Here is a 20,521-nt window from a genome sequence, read left to right on the forward strand (position 1 = left end):
GGACTCCCTATTCAATAAATGTTACTTGGAGAACTGGCTAGCCATATGCAGAAAACTGAAAGTGAACCCCTTCCTTACACCATATACAAAAATTAACTCAAGATGGATTAAAGACTTAAATGTTAACACCCAAAACTATAAAAACCCTAGAAGGAAATCTAGGCAATACCAGTCAGGACATAGGCACAGGCAAAGATTTCATGACGAAATTGCCAAGAGCAATTGCAGCAAAAGCAAAAAATGACAAATGGGATCTAATTAAACTAAAGAGCTTATGCACAGCAAAAGAAACTAGCATCAGAGTGAACAGGCAACCTACAGAGCAGGAGAAAATTTTTGCAATCTATCCATCTGACAAAGGACTAATATCCAAAATCTACAAAGAACTTAAACAAACTTATAGGAAAAAAACAACCGCATTAAAAAGTGGGCAAAGGATATGAACAGACACTTCTCAAAAGAAGACATTCATTCAAACATGGAAAAGAGCTCATCATCACTGATTAGAAAAATGCAAATCAAAACCACAATGAGATACCACCTTATGCCAGTCAGAATGGCAATTATTAAAAAGTCAAGAAATAAACGATACTGGTGAGGTTGCAGAGAAGTAGGAATGCTTTTACACTGTCGGTGGGAATGTAAATTAATTCAACTATTGTGGAAGACAGCGTGCAATTCCTCAAAGATCTAGAACCAGAAATACTATTTGACCCAGCAATCCCATTACTGGGTAAATACCCAAACGAATATAAATCATTCTATTATAGAGATACATGCATGAGTATGTTCAGTGCTGCACACTTCACAATAGCAAAGACATGGAATCAACACAACTGCCCATCAATGATAGTAAAGAAAACGTGGTACATATACATAACGGAATACTGTGAAGCCATAAAAAGGAATACCACCATGGAATACTATGCAGCCATAAAAAGGAAAAAGATCATGTCCTTTGTAGGGACATGGATGGAACTGGAAGCCATTATCCTCAGCAAACTAATAAAGGGGACACAAAACCAAACACCGCATGTTCTCACTTATAAGTGGGAGCTGAACAATGAGAACATATGGACACAGGGAGGGGAACAACACACACTGGGGCCTGTTTGGGGGTGGGGTGGGAGGAGGGAGAGCATTAGGAAAAATAGCTAATGCATGCTGGGCTTAATACCTAGGTGATGGGTTGATAGGTGCAGCAAATCACCATGGCACGTTTACCTATGTAACAAACCTGCATATCCTGCACACGTACCCTGGAACTTAAAATAAAACAATGCACAACCTTTCCCAAAGAAAGTTTTCTTCCAGAATTCATAAAGAAAGGTTTCTTTGGGAAATGTTGTGCATTGGTATTTAAATAACAGAGTAGTACCTTGTTCTACCAATTAAAGTAGTACCAACCATCTTTATTTTCCTCCATCAAGTACCCCACAGGGCTTTTCACTGCAATTCACATGCACCTAGTCCTATCCCTATCTAATTTGGGGTGTGTGTGTGTGTGTGTGTGTGTGTGTGTGTGTGTGTGTATGTGTTTTGCCTTTGTGTTCTTTCTGTTGCTTGCCAGAAGCACATACCACTACTAAGGCTTTATAAACTTCCTGTCCCCAAAACCATTTCTCTCACATTCCTCCTTTCACTAGTCATTTAAAAACAGTAAAACCCATTTGTTTATCCCGACACTATGGTTCCATTTTCCACAAATCTCCTTGTCTTGGCCCAGAAGCATATTTTGCAGACCTGCAATTAAAATTTACGTATTTTTTAATTTCCCAACTTATCAGTCTTCAGTATACATTTGTTGTAATATAATCTTCATTGTATTCTAGGTTATCGTAATTTATGATGCCCCTCTTGCTGAACATGTAGGTTGTTTCCAATTTTTCACATGAAAACATAATGCTGTAACACACCTTTAGGCATAGCATCTCTCTTCTGTGAACTATGATATGTCTTTATGCTAAGTTCACAAGAGCAGGATTACTGATGTGAAGGTATAAATATCTTTATGATCTTTTATTACAGGATTGGCATAATGCTTTCCTAAAGCATTAATTTTGTAATGCAAACAAAATGATTGATATATATTCTTGACCTTACAAAAGCAGTAAATCATGAATGCAGCATCTGCAGATGGCTCATCCTGCATTCATGCTGCAGGAAGTTCAGGTCACAGTTTAGAGTGTGTCCTTTCATTTTTAATCAACTTCTGCTCTTAAAACTTAGAAGTATACAATATCAACTTCCAGCATAACAGAGAATTAACCATAAAGACTGCTTAAAATGTTATTATGAGAATATTATACTAGTGCCATTTTTAGCTTATGACACTTATCAATGTCATTTAACCTTAGAAAAATGTATCTAAAAGGCAACTGCAAGCAAAATATTTTATTGAAAATTCAGAAAAGTTACAACACTTTAAGACAGCGTTTTTCATATTCTGTTATAAAGAAAAATGTTAAAAGAATTGACTTGCGTGCTATATTTAGGTTTCATTCAAACTAACAAAATCATTTTGAAAAACAAAAATCCACCCACAGCTGAATTTGTTCAGGGTGTAAACATATATTTTCCTATTTGTTATCAAGAAAACGCTAATGAAATATTTTTAGAGTGTTCTTTTCAAAACAGCATCTTTCTGGACCCAATTTAAATAGTAATTTAGTATTAGTATCTAGTTCACATAGATTACTGATTTGTGTGTGTGTCTGCATATACTTGTGCATGCATGCATGTAGGAACTAGCTAATTTTAATATGAAATTTTAAGAATCAAGAGTGATTTGCTATTTCACTTATCATAGGGCAATAAATAGCATTTCTAGCCATTTCTTAAGCATGTTTCCTTATCTCATAGGTCAAAACCAATCAGTTTCAGAAAGTTTAGCCTAGTAAGTGCCAATGGCATAAACAGGACTAACCATAATGCTGCCAAAGTATTAACTATTACAGCCAGGAATTTAATGTTAGGAAGTATATTACTATACTTTTCAGATCCAAGTTTCTCAAATTTTCTTATTAAGGGAAGCTAGGTGAGCCAAAAAGATCAGACTCATTTTTTAAAAAGTCATTATTGTATATTATTGATGTTCTATATGTTAACCAAATCATTTTATTCCTCAACAGATGGTATTGAGCCACTGATGCTATTTAAATAATTTTATTTATTATTTACACTAGCTCTATTTCAAATCTTCTCCTTTTAAATGAAGAAGTGAGGTCAAGACCTAATTTGTGTATACTGTCAGTAAACAGATCCACTACTCAGATGCTGTACTGAAATCTATGAGAAGACGTAAGTAAGCTATAGTAAGACTTGTGCCTTGCCACAGCTAGAAATGGCACTAATACTTTAATATTTCACGTAATATTTTATAGTATTTTGCAGTTAAAGAGATTTTACGTAACTACTATGAAACTACTAAGATTAGACACTGTTAGGAAATTCAAAACATGCACATTGACATACAACCCTTGTAAATATGTAAGTGCATTTTCCAGGCAAGATGCAGAAATCATTTTAATAAAGGAGAATTTAGTGAGAATACAACTAAATATAATGTGGCATTTGCTAATACAGACTTGTTTTCATTTGGTAACATCATCTAAACTGGTTTTTAACCAAGAATACGCTGTAGCTCTTATTTTCTTAATTGTAAAGAAATCTGGCCATGTGGGGAAAAGAAGTCCCTCTGAAAAAAACATCTGAGAACCAGTGTTTTGACAAGTTGACTCCGATACTGATGAAACTCTTGGGTGTAAGGGAACAGTGATTAACTGACTTGGAATGGAGCTCATTAGAGGTAAATAAAGCTTTCCTTTCTTCCCCCTCAGTAGCAGAAAAGTCTCTCAGGCAACTGATTAACTTTCAGGGAATAGTTCTTCACTGTGGTGGCCGACAAAATGCTGAAGTCATTTTAGTCACAGTGTGATGATCCAAAAGTGATGAGATACAAAATTTGACAGGTGCAATCACTCTCATTTCTCCAGGCTCCCAAAATAAAAGCAAGAGCTGGTATAATCGAAATACCGTCTCCAAAATCTTTAGGAAATTTTACGACTTATTAAAGCTAAATTTTCAGAGAAAAAATTACCCACTGGTTATTTTTGCAAATAAAATGCATCACCAAATACCCTTAATAAGAATACATTTAAGCTTTCCATCTAAATAGTGTTTCTTGTTGAGAATTAAAACTTTCTTCCTTTTTAGCCCCTCTTCTTTTCTGCAATTCAACTTTTTCTTGTAAAGTATTCATCATTTATTGAATTTAGTACTGGATGTTGATTCACCATTCTTATTGCTAAAGGAAGCCTGGTTGATAATATGCTCAAGATGAGTTTGTGCTGAATTTTAAAATTATTTATTGCTATGATCAATTTTATTCAAATTTCATTGCATTTGATGAATTCCATAAGGAAAATAACAATGGGCCAAAGTGTAAAAATTAAATAACATACATAGACTAGAAATATTATCTGAAAACAGGTGACAAAAATCTAATGCTGCTTCCTATTAAATAATAATTTTCAACTCATTTTATATCAAGCTATAAAGTTTTTTAAACATCTAATTCAAGACTATATAATAGTTTCAGTGAAGATTCGTTTTCCTATAACTTCTTCTGCATTCTCTTAGTATGACTAAAGGCTCAGTGTAACAGAATTGATATAAAAGTATCTCAAACAATTACTGTTGATACCTAATGTGAATGGTTAAAAAAGTTTTGATTCTTATGACTTTGTACCAAAATAAAGCTTCTGATATATCTTTAGGATTGTATTTGATGATCAGTTAACGATATAAGCAAAAAATACTTGAACTAAGTTAACATTTACATATAAAAATAGAGAATATATACAACTATAGTGATCTTGATGATATCTTCAAGTATGGTATACTAACAAACTAGAGTATCACCAGCCTGAGTAAACAGTTCATGTTTTAAAGTATAAATTGTTTTTAAAGTCAGAAGACAATTCTATTCTTAATAATTTTCATTTTCCCCACTAACTGAGAGATTGTTTATCTTGGTTAATAACTTGAAAAATATGGAATAATTAGAAGTTATTTGTCTGAAAGAAGCCTGGAGTGTCTCAATATTTAGAAGGGAGTTTATGGATTTTTTCTAAGCATGAATCCCTTTATGGTTTATGATTCTTGTATATATTGTTTGTTGTTTTAGTTTTTAAGAGTTGGGATCTCCCTCTGTAACTCAGGCTGGAGTGCAGTGGCACAGTCATAGCTTACCACAGCCTGAAACTTTTGTGCTTGAGGGATCCTCCTGCTTCAGCCTCCTGAGTAGCTGGGACTACAGGTACACGCCACATCAGGCTAATTTTTTTTTTAAATTTTTATGTTTTATAGAGTCGAGGTCTCACTATGCTGCCCAGGCTGGTCTCAAGCTCCTGGCCTCTCAAGTGATCCTCCCAACTTATCCTCCAGAGTAGCTGGGATTATAAGCACAGACCACCATACCTAGCTGATTCTTTTATTCTGCTCATAATAAATAAAAGGCTGTGATAAGAAAAGCCACAGGGCTGGAAAGAGTCCACAAATCCTCTGTTTTCTGAGGTGTCTATTTTCTGCCATTCAGGAAGGTGGTGCCTACAAAACTCAGGAAAGGAAGGTAATAATAAAAAAAGCTCAAGCCACAAATAGCATAGCTAGACACACAACTTACTAGCCAGGAGTTTCACCAGCAAGCCGTCTCTATTCTGTTTTAAAAGAACATAGCTTCTTTCTCTTGCTGAGGTTTATATGGCCACAGTGTAGGCTTCTTGGAGTTCCCTGATTTTCTGCTCAGGTCACATATACTATTAAAAATCACACATTCATTTTCAAAGTATTAAAATATAATCATATAGATTCAACACTAAAATTAAGCTGAACATAATTTATTCTTTTTCTTGGACATGATGTGAGAAATAAAACATCCTGGCCTGGGAGTCAGAAGATTAGGTTTTCTTGATCTCAAGGCTGAGTGGTCTCGACCAAGTTACTTAACCTTTCTAGGCCTCCTTTTCCTCTGACGAAAAACAAGGGAGTTGCACTGGATCAGTTTTAAAGTCCCTTTTCAAATTTCATTGAAACACTACGTCATGATCTTGAACAGTGCCTCTTGACTATGAAGATCAACTACCATTAGAGTGTAAAATTAATTCTAGTGTTTGCGATTTTCTGATGCTTATATTATGTTAATGGGAGTTTTCTATACTTCCAGGAGCCAATCATTAGAATTTGGCTAATAAAAACATAACTGAGATTTTTTTTTTTTTACATTGTACATAAAGTTTACTTTGGCATTCACAGGGATGATCTGGAGAGAGTTTTTTGTTATACATGTTCTTATTTTATTCTCTTATTGTTGAAATCCTATTCCTTTCTCAAGTGAGTGGCAAAAGAGTAGCATAAAAGAGAGATATCTTGGTTAAGGTATTTCTTACTGAGATAAAAGAATAATAGAAGTATTTTTATTCTTTAATTTTTTTACATTTTAATTTTTTCAATTTTCAGAACTTAATTTTTTGCAACTATTGCTAATACTTAAAAGCAAGGATTTTTCATAGGTTTACCACTACTGGTAAAGAGTTATGATTACTTCCAAAATATTAATATTGTGCCAAAGAAAACAGAGTTTGTTACCATTTTTATGTATATAGCAATGTATTTTACTAGTTACCTTGATAATTTTCAGAAATGGGACAAAAATAGAAGACTCATGATTCTGCTTTTACTATTTCAAACCAGATGTTAAGCATGTTGAATTCAAATTTAGAAAAGGACTCTGTGGAGTGCCAGCTACAACTTTGGGAGTAGGATAAATAATTTCTTCAACAGTTATATATGTACCTAATAAGAAGCCAACAACTCCAGTGAATGCTATAGAAATATTTTTCAGGACCATCCATATATTATAATGTTCCTTAGAAAATGTAAGAATTTCAACCAAAGGTGGCAGGATTAGGGCCAATGTGCTGCTGCTCACAGCTCCAACGAAGGAAATCACAATGTCTAAACGAGGAATAAGAATTGCTCCGGCACCTAGAAAATGAAAATACATTTATTTTTCTTATTTAAATGTTTGTTACTTACATGAATATTAAAAGTAGGTATTTTCAATACTGAAAGTAATTACTAAAAATAATTAATGAAAGTTGAACTACTAAACTATTGCTTGTGAAAAAAATCTGCCATATTTTGTTCTAAGCTAGAGAGAGACAGAAAGACCAAAATAGTGAGTGACATTTCCTAGACTTACACTTGTCAACAGTTTCTTACGTAAACAACTTTTAATTTTTTGCTTTAAAATTCTGGGCAAAGAAGTTTTGATAGTTTATTTCCAGAGCATTTGCATTACTTTGTCTGCCCATACAGCTCAATAACGCACAAGACATAGAGTGGTGGGACATAAATAAATGAGAGAGAAGAGATAGCTATTCCTTAAAGTAGAATTCCAATTAATCAAAATAGAAGGAACAATGGAAACAGGAAAGCATTAAGCAAATACCACAATAATCACGGGATAGGAAGAGTCACTGATGAATGCTGAAATTAGTGGGCAAAAACTGGATGAGATCAGAGTTTCAAAATATCTTCCTTCAAGATACTTATTAATTATAAAAGGAGAACTAGTAGCTTTACAGTGGAGAAATATGTCAACAGACCACCTTAGCCAAGTAAACAAAATTAACATCACCAATAAGACACTGATACTATGATGTGATACACAGAGAAGTGCACAGCATCACTTCTGTGGGATTCTTGTTAAAAATGCTTAACTTCAACCTAATCATGAGAAAGCATCAGAAAAATTCAAATTGAAAGAAATTCTACACAATTACTGACATTTCGAAAGTGTGAAGGTCAAGAAAGACAAAGAAAGTCAAGGACAGTCAAGATTGGAAGACACAAATGAGTATGACAGCTAAATTCAAGTGGGACCATGGCTTATGTCCTGGACCAGAAAAGGATCTTAGTGGGAAAACTGGCAAGATTATCATAAGGTCTATAAAGTAGTTAATAGCATTGTATCCATGCTAATTTCTTGGTTTTAATAACTGTACTGTGATTATGGAAGCTGTGAACATCAGAGGAAGCTGAGTAGAGGTTTATGGTAACTACTTTCTTTTACACCCTTTCTGTCTAAATTACTTCAAAATGAAAAGTTTAAAAAAAAATAGTACTCCACTATTGTCAGCAGATTTCCAAACTGTTGATGAGTTTTGTGCAAGTTCTGGTCTGCCGCTTTCTTGATCTTATCAAAATGCATCAACAGAAGATTTGCAAAAACCAAGACTCATATTCCTTCTTTATTTGTCCTTAACGGTTTTGTTAAATGATTTGTTGAGGGTTTGGAGTTGCCACCAGAAATAACACCTGTGTTTGCTCATATACAGGCTGTGACAAGTACATCACCACTGCCATCGATGACGATTATATCACCACATTTCCTCTTTGGGGACTCCAATTATGGCATGTGTTGGAGACACATATATTCCTGTTAGTAATTTAGTTTTCAGTTTGCAGTACAATGGTTTCTCTACTTCTTAATTTTCAATTTATGACGTTTTATTTTTTCCTTTTTCTATTCTTTCTGTGGCTTTCAATATTTTCCAGGAGGTTGTGGGATCAATTTGGAACTAAGTTCCCACCATGTTCCTCATATAACCAGAAGTTATTATTTAGCATTCTGTATTCAAATTATTATGAAAGCTAAAGCCCTAAAAACCGTTTTGAAATTATAAACGTAGCTTTACATCTATAGGGCTGAAGTGGCATAACCCTTTATAAATGAAATAATTGACTCTAAAGAAGTAGAAATAACTAGCTCTAAAGACCTCGAAAGTAGAAATACTTTATAAAGTAGATTATTCTTCTAATAGATGCTTGTTACATATATAGCCTTTTAACTTTGCTCTCTAGGGAGCTATAGAGCATAACTCTCAAACATAGTTAGGACCTCTCAAAATTCATTGAACATAATCATTTGTGGAGACATGTTTGTTTCACCTACTTATAGTAAGTAGTAGTATAAAAGTGAGGCCAGACAAATATCACCAGAATCTTGCCACCTGAAGAGGCTTTCAATTTGGAATCCATTTTTCGTTTATATATAATCCAAGCTGTCACTAGTAAATCAAGTGAAATATTGTTGGAAAACTATGTGGGGGAATACTATAGCATTTTAGAATTTATAGACAAAATTTCCATCTAGCAAACACTTTTAAATCATGAAGTATAATTCTCATCTAAAATCTGTTTAAAGTCAGATTTTAAACATTACCAAAAGATATTTGCTTGTAAAAATGGCTTGAAATATGCTATTGGTAATGTTATTAGTAGACAAAGAAGACAAGTATACATACTTTTAGCCAAATCCAACATATATTAATAAAAACTCAAAGCAGAGTTTAAAATAAGGATAGTTTTATTCATTACAAATACTGTCATTTACAGACAGCTATTATGAATAGATCTATTAAGTACTAATCACACTTATTCAGTATTTACCAAAACTATATATAGCAAGAAAAAGAATGTATCCTTAGAGCATAAAGTTCCCTCTGATATTAAAATAAAAGCCTATTTAGGTCCATTATTTGCATCTGAAGGGTAAATGCAGATACATCAGAACACAAAACAAAGCACTTGATATTACAGCACCAAAAACAAAAATGTGGAAAATAACTTAGCACATTAATTTTAATTATACAAATAGTTAATGGTGCTCTCCACATACCGACTCTAAGACAGGATATCAGGAAACAGAATGGTACTTTTCTAGTCTGCAGAGGCAACTAACTTAAATGAAGGATTTTAGTGGGTTTTCTCTACAAACTACTAAAGATTTATAGGTTTTGATACTTATAAAGTCATAGTCTACTATAGATTATAAAAACAAGGACTTTTTAAAAATTACAAACAGTAGAAGGATCAACAAATTAGAGAGTAACAGAAGTAAATAGTACTTAGTATATTTTGTTGATTCAATTCATACACAGAATTGAAACACTGGTCTCAGTGTTTATTATAATACATTTAAAAATGTAATGGTTCATAGTACAGGTTTACTCTTAAAAGGTATTTATGTCCATGGTGACCTTTGGCTGGTTTCTACCGTCCCTCCTCCCTCACTTGTGAGATGCCTATATACCAGGTAAGCACCTAAAGGGAACACGCAGGAGGAGTCTGAATCATTTCTAAAGTTTTTGAATTTCACTAAGAAGATATTTTGAGATCATGATTCAAATGCTAAATGGATACTTGGACACAACCAACATAATCCAAGCTGATAAGTCCACTTCTTTAAGGACTAATACAACAAACATGGATTCAGTACTTGGAAAGGATTATGGAACATTGAAAGACATTCAATTTTCAATGCAAATCAGGCTGAGCCTCCACTCTCATTGCTAGTGCTGCTGCACAGCCTACTCTACAAACATGACAAAGTCCCATCAACTGTCTACACACATTTATCAGTAAAGTGCATGCCCCCAAATCTTTTCAAGTGCTTTGGAAAACAGAATTAAAAAGCAGTTTTGCCATGAATATCAGTTGGCTTTTACTTTAATTTGGAAGGATATGTGCCAAAGACACAAATGAAGTTCAGGTTCAGTGTCCAGTGATGTGTCCCAATATAGCAGAAGGAAATATTACAGTTTTTGTTCCCTTTCTCCAAGGCATATCCCATATATGGATGAGAAGCTTTAATGACTTTTAACTAAAAGAAAGCAGCAGCCAAGAAAAGGCTGCAGTTCTCTGTGCTATGAACTAAGCCCCTGGCTTCTGGAAACAAACTCATGGAAGCAGATGTGGCGTGGTCTGTGCCTCAGCTGATTCATAACTTCAGTACAACAATGCCAGCCAATATACAGAAATAGGTGAAGTCATAAAAAAATCCTAGAGCCCTTTTCCCATTGCCCTCAAACTCCTTTACCTGAATTTCCATTACCAACTTTAAAAGACGATATACTTTCAGAATAGAATTGTCTTACATCTATTGATAAAAACACTTTTACTGAAATTAGTCTTTTTATCTAGTCATTACCAAAATGTCAATAAAATAAATGTATAAAAATATTTCAAAATGTCTTAAAATATCTTTTTCCTACTGAATGTTTTTTCATTTGTCATCAGAGTATGGGCTTATTGACTTCATTTGTTAATATGATCTCTCTTATTAGTGATATAATTCATTTAAGTAATTACTTTGAAAAATACATTTTATCTACTTTTTCAGCTTTGCATTTCCCATTTCAAACAAAATATAATACACTCAATTCTTTAAATCTAGGCATGGGCTCCATGGCAGGCTGCTCAAATCAATTTATTGAGTTGCCCCGAATTTCTAGCTCTACCATTCTAAATAGCGCAAGATGTTTATTAATATCTTACACAAGGAATTTCCAAAGCTGCTTGTTCCCCAGAACACTAGTAATCTGGTCCCTGGTATCATTTTAGGCAATCCCAGTTTAGTTTGGTGATGTAATCATCTGTATATTTGTAGTTACAGTAATGGTTACAATAATGATCATAACTTCCAGCTATTAATACTTTGTTAATATTATTTCTAACCCCATCAAAATGCCATAAGGAAGTTTTATCTTCATTTCACAGTTGAGGAAAGAGGGGCTCAACAATGGCATGTAACTTGCCTAAAGACACCAGCGAGTAAGTGATAGGCTTGACTTTCAATCCCCAGATCTGTCTGACTCCAAAACTTACATTCTTTCCACTATACCGAACTCAAGCTCCCTTTCCATGAGTCTATTATGAATGCTACCTTGAGAAGGCATTTTATGATGAAGAGTCTTAATAAGAGATTATATACACTTCTTCGAATAAGAAAATAAGACACTAAAATTATGAAAGACCAATACAAGTAAAATTAAACACTTTCCTGTAGGTAGTTACGGAGAAGTAAACTGTTAAAATATACAAAAACAGGAATGAAAAACCTGAGAAAAACTAGAACCAAAATAAAATGTGTATCAAAAATGGAAGGGGTCCCATGTACACATTATTTTAATCACCAGTAATGTAATTTTCAAAATAACTTCATTAGTTATTTTAAGTGTGATAGGATCTGGTTTGTGTTTTTCTTATGTAGTAGTAGAAAAATTGAATTTTAACCTGAAAAGTAACCCAGCTGGGTGAATAAAATTGTTTTAAAAATATTGAAAAATACATCTTATGTAGCTTTCATTTTAGGAAATTACATCTTATATAGCTTTCATTTTAAGAAATTGAACAATAAAAAATTATTATGATATAAATATATAATGATACTTACAAGTAATACTAACCAAGAAGGATCTTATCCCAAATTCACAGATTTGCTTCCATTTAGTATGAAATTTGGATGTGATCCCAGGGATAATGATCTCTGCTGGAACATAGAACTGAATTGAATATGTCACAAAAATGCCAAAGGAATACAGAATTTTCACTGATTGATATAACCTGTTGAAAAAAATTTTCAAAATTTAGTCATTTTTAATGTGAATTTAGTTTTCCTCCTTTATTTTTAATATTAAGATAAATAAGAAATCCAGAATACCAAATTAGGCCAGAACCTTACTAACTAAAAATGCTTGTTTATAAAAAACGCAAATTGATCTCTAACTAAATTTCTAGATGATACAAGAACAATTCATTTTGACAAGACTGGAAAGCTTGAACATGCATGCCAGGGTTTAGGGTATAGTGGTAAAAAGATTTCACTTTGGGATAAGCCAATATTCTGAAGGTTAGACTCAGCCCCCCAAAGAGCTAAAGTTTTCTCAACTTTCTTTTTAAAAACTGAGCCTACTATATGTCTTAAATCCTGAGTCATACCCTCATTGATCTTTACATAGAAGAAAAACTCACATTAAACTTAAGTATAGTTCTTGGGTGAAAATCTTTGGAGTATGTCATTAGTTGCAGAAATGTCATCCATCTTAAGTCTAAAAGCAGGCATCTAAACGGTTTCAACTTGCAAAGTTCTCTAAATTACACATACAATCTATGTTTAAAATTACATTAAATAAGAGACATACAGTTGCTGGGTAAGGTTGTTGTTATTCTTTTGGGCAAATTAACTTATCTCTTTGATATACAGTGCTTCAAAACAGCACAGCAATTTTCAGTTTTATAAATATCTTTAGATTTCTACATTATGGATAACCTCCTGTCAAAACTTCGCATGCATGTCTTGATAAAGACTTCAGTAACTTTCTTAAGCCCAGAAAAAGAAGACTTTTTAAACGTTAATGACATGAAGAGAAAACAGAATTGTAGGACCTAGAGGAAGAAACATTACAGAATCCACTCTTTAGGGGTGCAGAATAATAAAATTAATATGCTGTATTTAAAAAAACATTTTAATATTTTATAAAATTCAAAAGAAAAACCCAACCATCTTGCATTTTTTAACTAACAAAGCAGAGAAAACACTGTGGGTTCAGTGTGCTGCAACTTCGGGGCAGTGATTAACACATATGTCCTCTTTCAGCAGAAACATCTTCCCACGGTTTTCTCATTTAAGAGTTCTACTTTCCCACCTAAAATTCCCATGCACAGGGAAGAGTGTTTTCTTTCTTACAAAAAAATGCAATCATTTTAAAAGGATTATATTCTACTTTTGGTATATAATGTCAAGGTATATAAACCTTGACATTAATGAAGCTTTAAGTATATATGTACTTAATATATAAGTATATAAATGTCGACATTAATGGAGCTTTATTTCTGATGTCTTAAGACTTAAAGTAGTAAGGATTTTTTAATTTGACTTTTAAAGTTCAGGGGTACATGTGCAGGTTATATAGGTAAATTTGTGTCACGGGGGCTTGTTGTACAGATTATTTCATCACTCAGGTATTAAGCCTAGTACCCACTGGTTATTTTTTCTGATCCTCTCCCTCCTCACACCCTTCACCCTCAATAGGCCCCAGTGTGTGTTGTTCCCCTCCATGTGTCCACATGTTTTCATCATTTAGCTCCCACTTATAAGTAAGAATATGTGGTATTTGGTTTTCTGTTCCCATGTTAGTTTGCTAAGGGTAATGACCTCCAGCTCCATCCATGTTCCTACAAAGAACATTATCTCATTCTTTTTTATGGCTGCATAGTATTCCATGATGTATATGTACCACATCTTCTTTATCCAATCTATCACTGACAGGCATTTAGGTTAATTCCATATCTTTGCTATTGTGAAAAGTGCTGCAATGAACAAAGGTATTTATGTGTTTTTCTAATAGAATGATTTATATTTCTTTGGGTATAAACCCAGTAATGGGACTACTGGATCAAATGACATTTCTGTTTTAAGGTCTTTGAGGCATTGCCACACTGTCTTCCACAATGTCTTGAACTAACTTATACTCCCATCAACAGTTTATAATAAGTGTTGTTCCTTTTTCTCCATAACCTCACTAGCATGTTATTTTTCGACTTTTTAGTAATAGCCATTCTGACAAGTGTGAGATGGTATCACACTGTGGTTTTGATTTGCATTTCTCTAATGATCAGTAATGTTGAGCATTTTTTTTTCATATGATTGTTGGCGGCATGTATGTCTTCTTTTGAGAAGTGTCTGTTCATGTCCTTTGCCCACTTTTTTTTTTCTTTTTTTTTGGGGGTGGAGTCTCACTCTGTTGCCCAGGCTGGAGTGCAGCAGCTCAATCTTAGCTCACTGCAACCTCCACCTCCCCAGTTCAAGCGATTCTCCTGCCTCAACCTCCCGAGTAGCTGGGACTACAGGCGCCTGCCACCACACCTGGCTAATTTTTGTATTTTTAGTAGAGATGGAGTTTCACCATATTGGCCAGGCTGGTCTCAAACTCCTAACCTTGTGATCTGCCCGCCTTGGCCTCCCAAACCCTTTGCCCACTTTTTAATGAGATTCTTTTCTTATAAATTTCTTGAAGTTCCTTTAAATGCTGGATATTAGACCTTTGTTCAATGCATAGTTTGCAAAAATTTTCTTCCATTCTGTAGGTTGCCTGTTCACTCTGTTGATAGTTTTCTTTGCTGTGCAGAAGCTCTTTAGTTTAATTAGATCCCATTTGTCAATTTTCGCTTTTGTTGCAATTGCTTTTGGAGTCTTCATCATAAAATCTTTGCCCATTCCTGTGTCCAGAATGGTATTTTCTTCCAGGGTTTTTATAGTCTGGGGTTTCACATTTAAGCCTTTACTCCATCTTGAGTTAATTTTTTGTATATGGTGTAAGGAAGGGGTCCAGTTCAGTCTATCCCATATGGCACCATTTATTGAATAGCGAATCCTTTCCCCATTGCTTGTTTTTGTCAGGTTTTTCAAAGATCAAATAGTTGCAGGTGTGTGGCCTTACTTCTGGGCTCTCTATTCTGTTCCATTGGTCTATGTGTCTGTTTTTGTTCCAGTACAATGCTGTTTTGGTTACTGCAGCCCTGTCGTATAGTTTAGAGTTGGGTAGTGTGATGCCTCCAGCTTTGTTCTTTTTGCTGAGGACTGCCTTGACCCTTCAGGCTCATTTCTGGTTCCACATGAATTTTAAAATAGTTTTTTCTAGTTCTGTGAAGAATGTCAATGGCAGTTTAATAGGAATAGCATTAAAACTATAAATTGCTTTGGGCAGTGTGGCTATTTTTACGATATTGATTCTTCCTATCCATAAGCATGGAATGTTTTTCCATTTGTTTGTGTCATCTCTGATTTCTCTGAGCACTGTTTTGTAATTCTTATTGTAGAGATCTTTCACCTCCCTGGTTAGCTGTATCCCTAGGTATTTTATTCTTTATGTGGCAATTGTGAATTGTGGCAACACAATACCATTCACAATTGCCACATAAAGATTTGGCTCTCAGCTTGACTGTTATTGGTGTATAGAAATGTTGATGTTTTTTGCACATTGATTTTGCAGCTTGAGACTTTGCTGAAGTTGCTTATCAGCTTAAGAAGCCTTTGGGCTTACTATGGGGTTTTCGAGATATAGGATCATGTCATCTGAAAACAGGGATAGTTTGCAGATCTTGCAGTTCTTCCTATTTGGATGCCCTTTGTTTCTTTCTCTTGCCTGATTGCTCTGGCCAGGACTTCCAATACTATGTTGAACAGAAGTGGTGAGAGTAATAAGGATTATAAACAGCCTGTAAACTATGGCCAAGCAAGAAGAGATTCAATAGTATTCTGCTATAACATATTTATCATACAAGAGTAAGAAGAAATTTAAAAGCTGAATAAAAACAGATTTGAAGATACACATCACAATTAGGAAGGAAAGAACTCCTTAGAGCTAACAACATTTAAAACTTAATTTTAAAAATTAGCTAAGGATGTATTTCTCAGCTTGAGGCTTAAAGGTTACACATAAATGGTCAAGTTACCAAATATATACCACATAACTGAAAGACATGTGTTTCCTATACTCTGATATGTAACTGTGGATAATTAAACAAATATTCTTGTTAGTTTATTAGTTTAACAGAAGGACATTCCTTTTTCTTAATTATCTTTTCACTTATGTATTTTTAAAATGTGGTAATAATATATTTAATATTTTTAAAAATAAAAATACATCATTTTGCATGTAAGTACTATTACTTTTTTATTGACAAAGTCACATCGGCTAAGAATCTGGTTATTATTAATATCGTTAATTATATGCAAATATTACTATTTGGTGTTACAAAGAGTAAAAATGGGAAATAAAATGGTGTGGATCTTTTAGAAGTTGGTATATCTACTAATCAACAAAAGAATAGTTATATAGAAACAAGAGGGCATCTTTAAAAAGTGCCACAGTTTAATATGAACTGTTTCACTCCTACTCCTTTTCTGTTTCAAGAACCCACTTATTTCTATGTTTGGAATCTATATTTTCAATCACTCTAAACTATTTTTCTCTACAACTTTTGTATAGCTATTATCACAACCTTTTCTTCATTTTGGTTTTAAGCAGCATCTATTGTAAGGCTTCTTTTGTACTACGTTTTAGAAATGAAGAACGTTGAAAGGAAAAATCTACCCAGTAAACCCTCTTTCTAAAGAATAATAAACTTTCTTAAAGTCACAGGAATTTGTTTTGAGGGTACAAAAAACATCAAACAACTTTAAACAACATTTAGAGTACATTAAAAGGTCTTTTAAAACTCCTCGCTGCCAAAGCTCCTGAGAGTTACAGACTAATTCTTCTCTGTATATCCCTTCAATGCACTTAGTATTAATAGGTGATTGATACTTATTAAATATTAATTATCAAAATAGATATGGATAGGTAATTCTTAGAAACTACAACCATTCAACACAAAAAATATTAATAGCACTTCAAAGAATAAAATGATTTATGCTTGGAAACAAAATCTATTATAATGATAGTAAAGAATTTAATACCTTAGTAAAGGACAGAAATGTATTTTTAATAATTATTTTTCAGCCAATATGTTGAATCAGATTATAGGGAGAAAACAACTTAATGTTCCAGTGAAAATATTAGTTTTGAAAACATAGAATATCAAAATTTATAATGCTTTTATTCTTTTCCCCACATTGGCTAATAAGTCAACCTTCAGGTATGAATAACTTAAAATTTTTTAAAAACCAACTTGGGAAATAAGTTGTTGACTGCTTCTCTGTCTCTCAAGGTTGAATACAGAAGCTACCCTTAGAAATAACCTGGTAAGGCACTTTCCCTCTTGGATCCTTCATGATGCTCAGGTTGAGAATCTTGAGGATTTAGCTCTGTCAAGAAGTCAGATAATTGAGAACTATCTGCAATCCTTGCCAAGAGCCTCATCTCATTCTAGGCTAAAAAATAAGACAACTATGGTTATGTAGCATTTATCACTAGATTGAATGCCTTGAACTAGTAAAACCTTTAAAATACATTCTTTACTTCAAAAGCTAAATGCAATACATGTACAGTATTACTCACAACTAATTTTCAAAGATGACAGTTCAGAAAGATTAAGGGTAATAACTTGGAGCTTCTCTAATCCATACTTGCTTTATCCTATGGCCTCTTTCTAATTCAATCTTTTCTTGCAGAAATAACCCTAATATACTCTGAGACTTTGCCAATTTGTACCAAAAGCCCTTTACAGCTTTTCATAGCTAGTAGCCATTAGTTCTCTAGGATACTCTTGTAACAGTCATTGGCTTTCATACTCTGCCAATAGAGTACATTGCACAATCTCTAACTTTTGAGGCCTCTCGTGTGAAGCACAGGAAAGAAGTGAAAGAGAGACTCATATATAGTATATTAAGAAAGAAATCTTAAATGTAATCCCATGATTATTCTAGTCCAAACTTCTCACTTTACAGAATGCCATGACTGTAAAAAGACAAGCAACTCTTCTCTTGTATTCCTCAGTTGTGACTATTATTTTCATTGTCCCACAACTGCAGAGTCCACACAGAAACAGACTATAGCCTGCATAAGGCATATCTCCACAGTGCAAAGGCATTAACCAATGCAAATTCTCTAAAGGGAAATATGTGTCTTGACTGGCTTTCCTGTTTTTTCCAGATTTTTGTTGTTTCTTAGGATACTTGTACTAGGGTTTCCTCTAATGAAAGGTGGTGTCTAGCTAGACTTCCTTGAATAGAAACTATGATCTAATGGTCCCGTTTAAATCAAGAGTCTCAACTAGTTCCATTCTAATTGGAAAGTCACAGCAATTAGGAATAAGGTCAGATGTAGAAAGGGGCTGTGGGAAAAGGGAAGGATTAATTGGAGCTACCGCAGGGACAGTGTCACCCTCCAAGATTGAGTTGTGAATACCAAAAGCATTCTGTCTTATTCTCGCCCACTATTTCTACACCACATTCTTATGTGCCTGGTAATACAAACCTTTCGATGTGAATGTGTGCACACTCCCACTTTGGAAACTCCCCCCCTAAAATATTCCTTACATGCTTCTGTAAATAAGACCGGGAAAGAATTTTGACATTATTTCCATGTACCTTTTACATTTGACATTAAAAATAGTTGTCAATTTCTAAAATGATTATTTTTAAGACTTAGTCAAAATATTATTGTTATTATTAATATTATTGAGACAAAATGTCTCTCTGTTTCCCAGGCTGGAGTGCAGTGGTACCATCACAGCTCACTGTATAATCAACCTCCCAGGCTCAAGTGATCCTCCCACTCAGCCTCCCAAACAGCTGCAATTACAGACTTGTGCCACCATGCCTGGCTAATTTTTAAATTCTGTGTAGATTTGGAGTTTCACTATGTTATGCAGGCTAGTCTCAAACTTCTGGCCTCAAGTGATCCTCCCACCTTTTCCTCCCAAAGCACTGGGATTCCAGACATAAGCCACCATACCCGGCTCAAAATATTCTTCTAAATGAGGAAAAAATATCATTCTATTTTCCAAACATTGTATAGTATTTGAAAAGATGAACTTACTACCATATTTTTAGCTTGATTCTCTTATACTAAGCTGTTTAAGCTTAGTATAAGCTTAAACTTATACTAAACCAAAAAGCACATTTGAAGGCAATAAAATTATATAATTAACTATAAAGAGTTAATAAAATAAATGCTAAATAGCCATATATCTTATTTGTAATAATAACTCCACCTTGAAATATATTTGTAACATTTGAGACATGTTTCCATTTTGAAATACATTTATGTTAGCTAAAGTTAAATTGTAATTTAAAAATACAGACACACCACACGTATGCTCCTTGTGCAATGTGGAAACTATCCTAGGTCCATTTGCTCTGTCATAAATGGCTTCCTACAAACATTTGTCCTAGCAACATTTTTGACTCCAATAAATGCCCAGGATTCAAATGACTATTAAATGACAGACAAATTCTCACCAGGAGGCCAGTCAGAAGATATAATTTCTGCTGTTGTTGCTTTTTCACTAATATAGTAAGACATTTAAGATTACACAGATTTTTTTAATCCAAGTAGCTAAAGTAGTAGTGTGACAATAATTCAATCAGCGATTCCAAATTTATTCTTTGCGTATGTGAAAACTAAGGAGTTACCTTCCATCTTGTAAATAAGGAAGTAAGTCTGCATGGTAATCACTGCCACTATCTTTGAAAATTTTCCAAAGACAAACCTCTAGAAAAAGGAAAAATCATATACATATGATGCTTCATTTAGCAGGATATGGTCCCAATATGAAAGAGAACATTAAGATGATGCACCATTTTGTTTTATTATTTATAATGTGTCCCAACTGTGTTCTGAAAGGACTTGGAAAATATATACTATGAAGCTGACCAAAATAGCAAGGACCATAAATGATGTAATCTATTATTTTATTAGGAAGCTTGAGTGTTTGGCTTTTTTGGCAATAAGGACAAGTATTAATTTTTTTATTAAAACGTGTCCATATTAAAATAATCCCTGTTCTACTCTTATACTTGACTTGGATTTGGAAAAAACTCCAATTTTAAATATTTTTTTAAAAATCCCACAAGAACCCTAAGTTCATATTTGGTCTCCTACGAAGATTATGAAAAAATTCCAGATTGCACAAATAAATAAATCACAGTAATTTTTTTTTTGTTTTG

At 33.7% G+C, this 20,521-nt stretch overlaps 1 protein-coding gene across 2 annotated transcripts in view; it reads right to left on the minus strand.

The window, feature by feature from the left end:
• Positions 1-2,379: 2,379 nt before the first annotated feature.
• Positions 2,380-20,521, minus strand: part of SLC36A4 (solute carrier family 36 member 4) — a 54,558-nt gene continuing 36,416 nt past the window's right edge. For both annotated transcript variants that reach the window (XM_034933540.4, XM_055094758.2), the window contains 2 exons: positions 12,302-12,471; positions 2,380-7,047 (listed from right to left, as the gene is read on the minus strand). In XM_034933540.4, the coding sequence (XP_034789431.1) occupies positions 6,740-7,047; positions 12,302-12,471 (478 nt within the window). In that variant the 3' untranslated portion in view covers positions 2,380-6,739. The remainder of the gene's footprint in view (positions 7,048-12,301; positions 12,472-20,521) is intronic.

This window comes from Pan paniscus, chromosome 9 (assembly GCF_029289425.2).
Source record: "Pan paniscus chromosome 9, NHGRI_mPanPan1-v2.0_pri, whole genome shotgun sequence".
Classification (NCBI taxonomy): domain Eukaryota; kingdom Metazoa; phylum Chordata; class Mammalia; order Primates; family Hominidae; genus Pan; species Pan paniscus.